The sequence below is a fragment of the Malurus melanocephalus genome, unplaced genomic scaffold (assembly GCF_030028575.1).
Source record: "Malurus melanocephalus ecotype Western Australia unplaced genomic scaffold, MMel_1.1 scaffold_16, whole genome shotgun sequence".
NCBI classification, from domain to species: domain Eukaryota; kingdom Metazoa; phylum Chordata; class Aves; order Passeriformes; family Maluridae; genus Malurus; species Malurus melanocephalus.
The window spans coordinates 4,548,495-4,561,658 of NW_026623248.1; the positions used below are offsets into that span (position 1 = coordinate 4,548,495).

The 13,164-nt window shown below is 41.5% G+C and overlaps 1 protein-coding gene across 1 annotated transcript in view; it reads left to right on the plus strand.

Annotated features, from left to right (window-relative positions):
• UTP20 (UTP20 small subunit processome component) overlaps positions 1-13,164 on the plus strand; it is a 64,815-nt gene that overhangs the window by 5,797 nt on the left and 45,854 nt on the right. Inside the window, exons 9-15 of the mRNA XM_057386152.1 lie at positions 1,535-1,681; positions 2,180-2,314; positions 3,734-3,811; positions 4,495-4,673; positions 6,579-6,734; positions 7,248-7,336; positions 12,774-12,879. Of these exons, the coding sequence (XP_057242135.1) occupies positions 1,535-1,681; positions 2,180-2,314; positions 3,734-3,811; positions 4,495-4,673; positions 6,579-6,734; positions 7,248-7,336; positions 12,774-12,879 (890 nt within the window). The remainder of the gene's footprint in view (positions 1-1,534; positions 1,682-2,179; positions 2,315-3,733; positions 3,812-4,494; positions 4,674-6,578; positions 6,735-7,247; positions 7,337-12,773; positions 12,880-13,164) is intronic.

Consider the following 13,164-nt stretch of genomic DNA (forward strand, 5'->3'; position numbering starts at 1 on the left):
TGAGAAAAAATGGTGCACTTATTGAGAAAAGTATTTGTGTTTTATTGGACCAGAACTGGTTTTTTTTCTGCTTTGGAAACATAATATACAGACTCGTGCATGGGAAAAATTCCACCCTTCTTTTTCAAGTTCATAGTTACCCTGGTGGCTGTTTTGTGAGTGAGAAAGGAACTGTGAGACTTGGAACTCAGTCCTGTGGCTGGGCAAGGATGATTTGTAGTATCTGTCTTTGCCACTGCAGAGCCCTTGCTGGGTTGGGAATGCTAATGCTTGTTTTATATAGCTGAACTATATATTGGTGGTTCAAAAACACTTTGTGACTGTAAAGGGGAAGCTTTGTGCCCTACAGATCTTTTTAAATCAAAGGCCTGGGTTGAACCTGGAAACCCAAGTTTGAGTCTTGCAGACAAGTACTCAAAATCAGGATGTTTTCAGTCTGGGTGTTCCAGTGTTGCTGCTTGGGGGTTACACTCTATGGTTTGAGGGAGCACAGCTGAGTGCTGTGTTTGATCAGGGTGAAGTAGAATAATCAGCAATCACACAGCCTGGCAGCGTTTTACTTACCTGACCAACATATGAAAGTTTACAAACATCTGGGAGAGGGATTTGCTAAGGGGGTTTGAAACCTCTTGCAACTGACAACATAGACTGTGGCAGTTGTGTTCATCAGAGGGATGGAATGGGAAACTGAAGGAAATGGTTCTCATAAACTTTCTTAGGGTAGTCCTTCCAATGTAGGTAAGTAGTCCTATTTGTTCCTTCTTGAGTCTCCTTCCCTGTRACTAACCAGTTTCCTATAAAAGTCCATCCTGTTCCTCTGGCCTCACCTAATATGATAAGCAGTTATTACTTGACTGGCATTTACATTTAGCTGCAGATTTGTTTACCACTGAACATTTTGTATCCCTGAGGTTTCATTGACTCAGCATCTGCAGTTGTTATGAAATCTTGGAGAGATGGGCATATTTCCTTTTATTGAGACTTTTTCTTTTGTCYTGGGAACTGATGGATGCATGGGAATATCTTGCTCAGAGGGAGATATGCATGTAGTCTATGATTTCTGTCTAAATTGGGTTCAGTTTATTGGATCAAGGGTATGAGTTTATATCTTCTGGACAGAAAGAGACACTAATAGGCACTTCTATTGTCTGTATAATGTACATTATATGAGTAAGCTGTCATCATCCCTATTAGCATAATGATGTATAAAGTGTTAAAGTACCTAAATCCTGATAATTCCAGTGAAAGCTGAGTGTTTGTGGGTTTGGAGTCCAATATTTCTCTTTCCTGTTTTGTATGTCARGTGTCAGCCTTTCTGGAGACCCTTATTTTAGGAGTTATTTGTGTTTCTGTCCAAGGAATCTGGGATGTGTTTTTGCCTAAGGGAGATTACAGTGTTTCTGTAAGGTTTAGTTTGTTGAACATATATGAGAGAGCCAACAATAATTGATTCTTTAGAATGTCCTTCAAATAGCAGTAAGTGAAACAGAGTCTGTTCATTTATCTGAAATATTTCACTTTCCTATTTTAACAGGAGTCACTCTTAGATTTGCAGAGGAAAATAACTAAGGTCAACTGCTCTATGGCTTCAGAGCAGATGGAAAGGATTCTGCAAGCTTACCTTGTCCTGGTGAAACATTCAAATGGATCCAAAATCTCACTGCCTGAAGATGTCTGTCAGGTAGGTCAGACCATCACTTTGGTGTGTCAGAGGAATACTGATTATGGAAGAGGTGTGGTCAGCTGAACCTTTAGTACATATTTCTTATGTATCACAGGGTTTAGGATTTGAGTTGAGTGAACAGAAGAGACATGTATTGTGAGTGTTGCTACCTCTCTGATCTTGTGAGATTTTACCTCTGTATTGTAATGCTATTGTAGCCCAACTTTAAATGAGCAAGGGGTAAAATTAACTACTTTCAGAGTCTGTTCCTTCCACTGTGGAGGAAACCTGAATACTCCATATCAGTGGTATAGAGTAGTTCTACCAGATTCACATGCATTTGACCCCATTAGGGTAGATTTAGGACCTTAAAACTTCAGTGGGACTCATAGGATTTGTTTCTGTGAGCTGAAGCTTAGAACACCATGCCCTCCTGCTCCAGACACTGTCCAGGCCATTCAGACCAGTAATCATTATCTTCATGGACAAATACCAGTTCTCTCTTTTTCATTTCAGGTTTTAATAAAAATGTTACAAACACCATACCTCTCATCTTCTTGTTGCAAGATGCTCTTGAGCACCATTTCTGCATTCCTGCTGGCTGAGAATGTTTCATTGCCTGATTCTTTGACCAAGGAAGCTATTGAGAAGGTAATAAGGTTTGCTACTTGTGCCAGAAATCCCAGACTTAAAATTYCCCAGAGCAGGCTGATTTCTGGACATTCCATTTCAGACTAGGAAATATGCGGCAAGGTTCCCTTTTTGCACAGATGAGGAAGGAGCTGCCTAGTGCCTGAAATAATATCTGATGAGGTCTTGGGATTACTTGACAGTCTTGCATAGGCTGTCAGTATAGCAGTGCCACCATGGCAGAGGTCATTGCAATGAAACCCAGACTCTGAATCAAATACCTGCAGCCTCTGTAGAGAAGGGGAGGAGAATAGAAAAGGAACATATCCTGCCCACAGTAATAAAGCAGGGCAATGAGTCAAACTTAGTGAAAAAATTACATTTTTCATAAAGTTTCCAAGCATTTAATGAGCATGGCTTAGCCTTGTGAACAGGGTTCATACGAGTGCAGTTTTGATTTGGAAAGTATGAAGGTAAGCATATTTCAGTACTACCTTTGCTCCTGAAGCGTTGACATGATTAGCTGAATACATTCCTGTCAAATGCAGTGTTGCAAAGATTAATAGGAGATTATACTGTGGAGTCTGATTCTTTGGTTTCCTTTACAGTACATTGTAATTTTGCAACCAACAGTGCAGACCATAGTTGTAGTGTGTATGTGTGAAAAAATGTTTGAATTAAAAATGCCATGCAATTTACAATGGGAAAGCAAGACTGCAAATCGTTTAAAAAAGATCAAATTTCACCTGGTCTTCAGTGTTGACTTGTGTTGAAGATTGGTTCTGCCTGTGGCATGAGGCCAATTTTTCTCAGGAGACTTCCTTCAAACATTTGAGGATATTTGTGTGGGCTTTTGTTAAATTGGAGGAGGCTTAAAACTGTCCTTGTATTCTGAAGGGTCTGGGAAAGAGAGATCTGGGTGTGTACTTTATCTTGGCATTGAGGAGCACTGATCCTGGGTATCTCAAAGGACTGTTCCTATTTTGGATCCTTCAAAAGCACAGAGGTTGGCTCTGCCTATGAAGTAGTAAAATTTCTGCAACCTGCTACACAGGAAAAATGACACCTGAAATATATTTTGAGCCTAAGATTTTTCCCAACCGTTGGTGTGTCCATRCTGCAGTGCTGTATCTTACATTTTCCATATAACACTAAAGAGATAGCTCAGTTGTCTTTGCAGAGCGACAGTAGGATCCAGCAGTGTTTGTCAAAAAGGGTTGTGTCAGCAGGGTTTGTTAAAAAGGACTGGGCATTTCTGTACCTGAATTGTGACTTGGAAACAGTGCTGCTCTATGTGCTGGAACTAGCAAGAGAGCCAGGCTAGGTATCTCAGGGTTCAAAGCATGGCTGATTTATATACCAGAAAAAATATCCCATGGATAGTGAAGAGTTTACTGAAATGTGTGTTGTTCCTGTCAACTTTTCATTTGTGTCTTGCAGGTATTTGGAAGTGGGTTTGAATGGCGTTTTCTTTTGAACTTCTCTGAAGCAATGTTCACAATGAAGCAGTTTGAGAGGGTAGGTGGAAGTGTTTGTGCATTATGTTTATTTTTGTTGCTAAAGGGAACAACTGGAAAATCCCCAGTACGTTTACCTGCTTTGTGTGCTGAAGGATTGTTGTTCTATTTATATTATGTTTATTTAAACTTCTGACATGATCTGGTAAGAAGAAGAGGTTACTTCTGTTGCATTAAGGTTTTGTTAGGGTTCTTAGAGTTGGAGAAGGTGATAAGTATCTGTTCACAAAAAGAAGCCTGTCTGCTGGGAATTAGGAGGGTGAGTGTTATGGATGGGAGAAAGAGAAGGAGTTCTGGAGAAGTGAATGTGGTGATAATAAAGAATAAGCAATGTCTTGGTTCAGGCCAGTAATATGGCCAGTTCAGGCCTATAACTGGTGATCTGGGAGGAATCAAATTAAATGGAGTGGGAGGTGAAAGTCAAGTTGAGATTCTGGAATGTCCTGATAAAACTGGATTTGGTGCAAAATGAATTTTTATATTAAATTACTGTGTCTGCTGGGATAAGAAAATGTGTGCTGGTGTTTAGGGGAACCAGAGCTGATAAGTCTGGTGCTTTGCTGACTTATTTGTGAACATTTGCATTTCTCTGCGGTTGGTATTGTGGTTTGTTTGTGGATTTGGTGATGATTAAAGAGACTTGCCAGTCTTTGACTTCTTATCTTTTTTTTTTTGTCTCTTCAGCATTTTCTCCCATGCTTTCTAGAGTACATTGAACATTGCTTTTCTGGCACAGATGCCATCACAAAGGATGAGGCCGTGGCAATTCTGGCTAAACTCATTTTGGTGAAAGCAGAGCCTCCTACCATTGGTTCAATGGCATTTGAAAAGTATCCTCTCGTTTTCACTGAAGCATCTGTCAGGTGAGACAAGATGTGGCTATGTGGCTGTGGGCCTGAAGACAGTGCAGAGCACATAAAAGTTGCCCTCCAGTATTTGCTGGAGTTGTGTAAATGGCAGCATTGCTGGCAGATTTGCAAACCAACTGATAAGTAGGATATAGTTTTCCTTTTTGAAATTATTTGAGAAGAAGTACTTGTTTGGAAAGGTAATGACCGATATGAACAGTGCTGTGGTGCATGTGTGGTGGGGCTCTGTTACACCATTACGCTGACTGCATCCTTTGGCAGTTAATCTTTGTGCTGAGTGCTTCAATTCAGGTTCTTACCATTACTAACCTCCTGCCTGTGCTGCATCTTTTTCCCTCTATGCATATATTTTGTCCAGGAGCTTTCTTGGCAGCAGTACTATAGTCTTTCCGTAGAGCACAGCTGGATACCAAAGGGCATGTAATTAATTAATCTAGAAGCAGCACTGTGCTGGCACAGCTTGACTGCTTTTAGTTGCAAAGCTAGCTTGGTTGCAATGAAGTAGTTGCTTTCCCCAGAGCCTCTTTGGAAAAATTTGGGGTGACTGCTGAAGCAAAAATAACTGTTTCTAATCCAATGATAGTGATTTTTCTAGTTATTCTAACCCAGCTAATTCAAAACTTTTGACTTTGTATTGTCTTTTATGTAAGGTTTTATCTTTCCTAAAAGGGATCATTCTGTGTGGGTTTTTCCTATTATTTAATAAGAGTGGATGCATTCTGTTTACGGAACAGAAGGTTGAGTCAAAATGATTGAATTTGGTTTCCTTCCCTTGTTTTCTTTGTTTCTTGATCGCTCTGTTTTTTCAGCAGTTTGGAGTACACAGCTGCAGGGACCTTGATCCTACTTGAACTTCTTTTGTGCTCTTGCAATGTCAGTGGTGTAAATTAGGGCCAGGAGATGTCTGAAGAGTTGCATACCTCATCTCCTACCTAGTTATTAAATACTCCAATGCTGGAAGTTTTTGAGCTGCCTCTGACAGTTTATGGTTACACAGGTGGTTTTTTATTTATTTGGATTTTTTGGCTTCTCAGTTGTTAGGGTTTTTTTTCCCCAGTCCTCAGTATATGACTTAAACCTTCTTTATGGCAGTTTAAATCCCTTGCTGCTTATCTTATCTGCTGGGAACATAAAGAGCAGAATATTTCTTACTCTTTGCATCAAGCTTTTACAAATAGAAGGCTTTCATCATCAGACATGTCTGAGATCTTCTTTCCCTGGACCAACAATCCTAATTCCTTGAGTTTTATCTTATAAATTTTTTTTTTCTTAAGCCTGCAATGATTCTTTTTGTTGGCTTTTTATTAGCTTCTGTATTTCTTGAAGGGTGAAGCCTATGCAGTCTTCTGACTGTGATCTTGCAGGCACTGAGTGGAATTGCTGGAACTGGTGGAAAGATTGCTGCACATGGAGTGTGAAGGACTCCTGTTCATATGTTCCAGTATTGTGTCAACCCTTTCTTCTTGCAAATTGGCTTGTTGATTTGGGTTCACCTTGTGATTCTGTTTAAGTCCCAAAACTTTTACCTCACTGGTTGTTTTCTGTCAATGTTATCATGGTTTATTAGTAACAGTCATAGAGATGAATCTTGGGTGTTCCTAAAGTGTGGATRTCCCAGTTTTGAGGGTGTCCAACTGAAAACTAGTGTTGTTTCTTCTAGAAATATTACTTAGACCTGAAATAAAGACCTGACATTTCTTGTGGACCATRTTTTGTGCTCTTCAGCCTAACTAGATGATCTTCTGTTCTGTAGAGGACATTGAGAAGAAAAGAATCCCTTGTGTTGTGCAAGTCCTTTTTGCTAGAAGTAAACAGCATAATTTTGAATATCATAGGAGCAAAAGGGATGATCTCTGATATGCAAAGGTAGATTACTAAAAAGTTTGGTTTTATTTTTAGCTCTAATACAAGGCAACAAACTAGTAAAAGACAAGGAGAAAAGGCAGAAGTACCGGTGTTGGATCATGTGCTGTCTTTAATCCATTTACCAGAGAAGGAAGACATCACTGACCTTTCACAGTCTTGGGTTGCCTTGGTTGTACTGCCACATATTAGGTAAGAGATATTATAAGGTATGATTGTCATGTGTCTACTTAGTGCCTGCTTTCTTACTGCCTGCTAATTCTCTTTCTGTGAGAAATCACTTTACTAAGGAAAGGACAACAATTGCTAGTGCTAGGCTCAGAAAATCAGGGTTAGAAGGCAAAAAAAAGTGTTGTGTGGCAATACCATGAGTCAACAGAGAAGACAGGAATAGAATATCAGTCTCTTGATTGCCTACTCACTAAATTTGGTACTTTAGTACATAGAGAGGTTCTTGACTCATTTCAGTTTGTGTGTTTTAACCACTATCCTCTCTCAAAGTGTTTATTCTGTAATTATTGAAGAACTAGCTAGAATGAAGATCCAGTGAATGCTTAAATTGTGAATCAGAAAGAAAAAATATTTTGGTGCCAGTTTCAGACTTGGAGTGAGCTACCTATAACTTAATAGAGATAAATGTGAAAGAAGTTTCCATATGTAGGTGTCAGTGTAAGAGATAAAAGTCTTCCCATTTATTTTGGACAGACCAATGAACAAAGAACACATTCTGCCTCGTGTGACAAGTTTTATAGAGTCTCTCTTCACAGCCATTGATAAAGGAAACCTCTGCAAAGGTCAGTTACAGTTACTTCTGGTTTATTTGCTTTTGGTTGATGTATAAAAGGAAAAAGCACTGTCTCTGATTACACAAAGCATGAAAATGAATAGYGATAGCATTGTATCCAGAATTGTTTCCCAGCTTGACTAAAAGTAGAAGAGCAAAGCTTGGGAGGAAACAACCTCCAGGAAACAATCCTGCATTTGTGCTTTATAATAGTAATTGGGGTGACAGATGTGCATAATGGAAGAAAGAGGTAATTGGGAAGGAAAAGAAGAAAGTGAGAAAAAAGAGAAAGGAAATCTATCTAAAACAAATCTAGGCTGAAGCTGTCAAGTGAAGGAGAGACTATAGACTCATAAGCTCCAATTCAAAYCTATAGTGCAAAGTTTAGGACATTACCATCTGTCAGTTGATAGCTAATAATAATAGCTATAAACTCAATCTAGCACACTCCAGTCAAATGTCATTATCTCGAACCCTTTGAGCTCAATGTTGTGTGTGAAAAAGGAACCAGCTGGCAACCAAGCCCCACACAGCTACTCATGTGCTCRTCAGGAGAATCAGAATAGTAAAAGTGAGAAAGCCTGTGGACTGAGATGAAGATAGCTTGATAGGTAAAGCAAAAGCCACACACAGAAGCAAAGCAAAATGAGGAATTAATTTACCACTTCCCATGGGTGGGCAGGGAATCTCCAGGAAAGCAGGGCTCTGCCATGCATAATAGTGACTTGGGAAGACAAACACATCACTCTGAACGTTCCCCACTTTATCTGCTGAGCATGGCCACAGGGTGTGGTATATCTCTGGTTAGTTGGGGTCAGCTGTCCTGGATGTGTTCCCTCCCAACTTGTTGTGCACCCCCAGCCCACTCACTGGTGGGCTGATGTGAAAACCATAAAAGGCCTTGATGCTTTGTGAATGCTGCACACTGATAACAAAAACATCCCTGTGTTATCAACACTGTTTTTAGAACAAATCCAAGCCAGAGCCTCATACCAGCTACTATGCAGAAAATTAGCTCTATCCCACCCAAAACCAGCACAATCTCTGACTGTTATTCAATACCATTTATGTCATACTCAGGTACCGTGCTATGCAATATGGCCTCATCCACACCTCCTCCCCCTCCCATCTTTTGATATACTATCATACCCCTAGTCTGTGGTCTTCCTCTGTAAAATGTTCACAAAATGTCCACTGAGTTAGTTCATGAATTTGTGCTCCATCTGTTATGATGGTCACCCAGGACAGGAGAGTTGGTATCTTGTGTGGAATTGTTTGGCACCAGTGTCAGCTTATATTCRTTCACTGCTGCACTTGCACTGCTTCCTGTAGGGCTTGTCTTCCACTGGTTTGGGTAGTTCCTGTTATAGTAATTCTTACAACACACAACTTGAACCATGGGTTCCAAGAATTTAAAGYTATATTCATTACAGTCTCCACTCTGGTCCCTTTGGACCGGACCACAGGGCTTAACATTGCAATAAACTCCCTGGGCCCCTGCTTGGGTTTGGACTTATTCACAGACTGCAGTCTCGTTAGGGGAATATCTGCTCCAAGTGGAATCTTACCTGTGAGTCCCAGTTTCTCCCAGGGAGACTCATCCATCACCTCAGTTGCTTTGGGAAATACCTTTTCCAGTGCAGCCTCATCCATGGGTCCTTCAGAGATAYAGCTGCTCCAATTGTGGCCTTACCTAGGGCTGCTCTCCCTCAGGAGTGTAACTTCTCTGTCATCAGGTTATCTGTGACCGCACACATTGAGGTGCTCCAGCATGACCTCATGCATAGGCAGTGGAGCTTCAAGGTGTACTCTCTCCACCATGGACTTACCCTTGGGTCACAGTTCCTTCAGAGGTACACCTGCTAACACGTAGACATAACTAAAGCCACACATGCTTTCAGATGGACCTGCTTTGGCATGGACTTAACCACAGCCTCAGATGCTTTGGGATGTCTTGTGTGGACTCGTCCATAGGTCACAGTCAATCACTGTGCACTGGAGTTCCAGCCTATCTGCTRCAACAGGGCAAAATGAACAGCACGGTCCTGGCCACCTGCCCACCTAGGTGCATTGCCAYGGCTGTTATCAAAATGTTCCCAGGGACAGCAGAGTAAAGTGATAAGCAGTACAGGACTACATCTGTGARAGCAAAAAGCCATCACTAATGAGCAGTGGATGCCAATAAAGAGTAAGACAAGCCCTGAAGCTTGCCAATTAATAGCTAAACAGCAGTAACACCTATCAATCAAGGTTCAGTCTAGCACATGGCAATCAAATCTGTCAGTATCTCTAATTGTGCCAGCCACGCGTTGGGCGCCTGAAAGGACTGTTGTATCTTAACCTCAGCCAGCAACTAAGCCCCACCCAGCTGTTTGCTTGCTCAGCAGGAAGAGGGAAGAGCATCTGAAAGGTAAAACTGAGAAAACTCCTAGTTGAGATAAAGTCAGTTTAACAGGTAAAGSAAAAGCCATGCATGCAAGTGAAGCAAAACAAGGAATTCARTCGCCACYTCCCATGGGCAGGCACGTGTTCAGCTATCCCCAGGAAAACAGGGATCCATCACTCATAATGGTTACCTGCAAAGACAAATGCCATTGCTTTGAATGTCCCCCTTGCCTTTCTCTTTGCCCAGTTTTATATGCTAAGCATGCTGCCATGTGATAGGAGATATCTCTCTGGTCARTGGGGTCAGCTGTCCCAGCTGTGTTCCCCTGGTTTTGGCTGGGATAGTGAGTTTTCGTCGCGGTGGCTGGTATGGGGCTGTGTTCTGGATTTGTGCTGAACACAGGGTTGATAACACAGGGATGTTTTTGTCATTGCTGAGCAGGGCTCACACAGAGCCAAGGCCTTTTCTGCTTTTCCTACTGCCGTGCTGGCAAGGAGGYTGAAGGTGCRTGGGCAGCTGGGAGGAGGCACAGTCAGGACAGGTGACCCCAACTGACCAAAACAATATTGAAAGACCATATTACACCATGCTCAGTGTATAAMGTGGGGGTAAGAAGGAGGAAAGGGGAYGCTTTAGAAGTGATGGTATTTGTCTTCCCAAGTCACCACTACACATGATGGGGCCTTGCTCTCCTGCCTGCCCATGGGGAGCTTGTTCTGTTTTGCTTATGTGCGTGGCTTTTTGCTTTATCTCAACCCACCAGTTTTCTAGCTTTTACCCTTCTGATTCTCTCCCTGATCCTGCTGRTGGGGAAGTGAGCAAGTGGCCAGAGGGGTTTTGGTGGCTGACTGGGGTTAAATGACAGCACCCCTCCCCAATGCCTTGTGTACCTCCAGCCTCCCCACTGCTGGGGTGGGATGAGAAGCAGAAAAGGCCTCGGTGCTGTGTAAGTGCTGCTCAGCAGTGACAGAAACATCCTTCTGTTATCAGCAGTTTCCAGCACACGTCCAAAACAGAGCTCCGTACTAGCTACTATGAAGAAAATTACCTCTATTCCAGCCAAAACCAGCGCACTATCTCTCACCCAGGTGACACCATCAGTTCTAAAAATGCTGCATCTTTTCTTCAGGGATAGATGGTCACTGGTTGTCTTCCCTTGCTGGCCAGAAAAGAAAAAAATTACCTGATCTTGCATAGAGCAYGGCAGTTGTTACTCAGAGGAGTAGAAAGTATTTGACCTTGTGACAAACTATAAACAAGTTCTGGAATGTCCCGGGTTCAGTGTTCATTGTTCCCTTTTAAGGGCTGTTGTCATTTTCCATTTATAATACCTTTGTTAATATTCCTTAATGTATCCACCAATCAGCTCTGTTGCTTTTTCTTTGTCAAGCTTGGCCTTTTCTTATTTAGGTCATTCTTCTATCATATTTGCAGGTTTTGCATGCTGTCATGATTGTTTTATTGGCAATAAAACATGATTGTTTTATTGGCAAAAAAAGTGTCTGCCATTTCTTTTCTTGGGTCTCATCTTTGCTGGCAGTAGTAGCAGTTGCACAACCTCTGTGTTCCCTTTGTTGATAAGGGAAAAGAAAACAAATGCAGGCTCAGTCCTATACTCATGCCTCCTGTTCTCCCATCTTACACTTACTTGTTTGGTTTTCTTCACCCTTCTTCCAAATAAGGGTTCTTGGACACTTTTTCTGTTCTCTGGCATTCTTTCCACCTCCATTATTTCTGCAATTCCTTCACCTTTTACTAGGACTCTAGTCTCATCTCACTGCCTATGCAAAGCTCCCAGCCCTGTGCTCCATTTGACCTGCCTGGCCTCTGAGCCCTGAGGCAAAGTGCAAGTTCCAGAACTGGATGTTTTTGGTGTTCTAGTTGCTGTGGAGTGCAAGGAAACTGGCTTGAAAACTGGGACAGAACAGCAGCAAGTTATCACTGGCAGCTTTTTAGGGACAGTATGGAATTTCTTCCTTTATTGATCACACAAGTGTGTCTGTAGTGAGGTGGAAACTGCTACCATTGTTCAGCATGGGCACACTGCTACCAAAGGGCATGCAGTTTGCTATTTGGAAACTGTTCTTAACTAYAGATGCAGAAAGCTTCATCCTGTCATTACTCACTGTTTCTTCTCTCTTTGATGAGCTCCTTATGGAGGTTAGTGGTGAGCAGGATTTGGYACACACCTTGTGAAATAAGCAACTTGGAATAGAGCAATGTTTTCAGAGGAATAAATTGAAAATAAATAGSAATAAATAGGAAATAGTTCCTTTTTTTTTCCATTGCCAGTGTATAAGACAATTATATATTTTAAAAACTTTCTTTAATTTGCCTCATTAGGAACAGTATTTCTTCTGACTGGGAAGAGATGAAGGACGGAAATTATTTTTATTTTCTTTAAAAGCAACCTATTGGCTAAMTAGAAGTCTGAGGGGAAAGAAATTTCCATTCCTTGCCTGGCAGGGCTTTGGCTGACCTATGCTTCTAGGGAACCCTCCATCCCTAAAGGATTCTAAGAGATTTAGAAAAGAGACAGAATTCAGCAAACACAGCTGCCATTCACTAATAAATACTCAGTCTTCAAGTCCATGRGACAGCTTTGAAGAGCTTACACGTTAGTGCATTGCCAAAGTTCCAGAGTTTATAGTGTCAGTGGTGGTAGTGTCAGTACGTATCYTTGCTTTGGTTTTGCTACACTCATATCAATTTGGCAGCATTTCTTCCTTTCCAGCATAGTGCTGTCTGAGACTCTTGCCACACTGCCTAGCTCCAGATTCCTACTTTCTGCACATGTAGGTGTGATGGAAACATGCAAATGGGGAGCTGTCACAGTTTTCAATGCTAGCTTGCTGGAGGAGGCACTTAGTTTGATAGCCAGAAGAGCATTTCTTTTATGTGTTATGATTATSTGTTATGGTTAGAAAATACACATGCCAGTTCTGGGATCTGTATGCTACCTAATGTCTCTGACTCCAGCCTTTTCATGATGGGCAAGCACCATACAAGCACAAATTGTTGAGAGCTGAGTAAATTTACAAGATGTTCTTTTTCTCTGCAGGAAGCCTGTTTGTGGCCTGTCAAGCTGTAAGTACTCTTCTTAATTTGGTGGAGTCTGCCGAAGTACTCCATTTGTTACCTGTGCAGCGTGTCAAGAGCTTGGTGACGTAAGTAAACTCTGCCTGTTCTGTGGTGCTTCTGGTTTTCCTTGGTAGGGCAAAGAGTTGACTTTGCCTTTATGTAGGAGCTGGTTAAATGTTTCTGTGTCTGTTGCCCGTTCTGTTACACTGGTGCATTGCTTCAGTATTGTGGTTATGTAATGGAACAAAGTTGTAGGCACTGTATGTTTGGGGARCCAGGTAGATGTAGTTTCTGGTCAAATACATAATTCTCTGATACATTTTATCATTACAATAATAAAAGTGACAGGAAAAGCACTTTCTGAGCTCTGT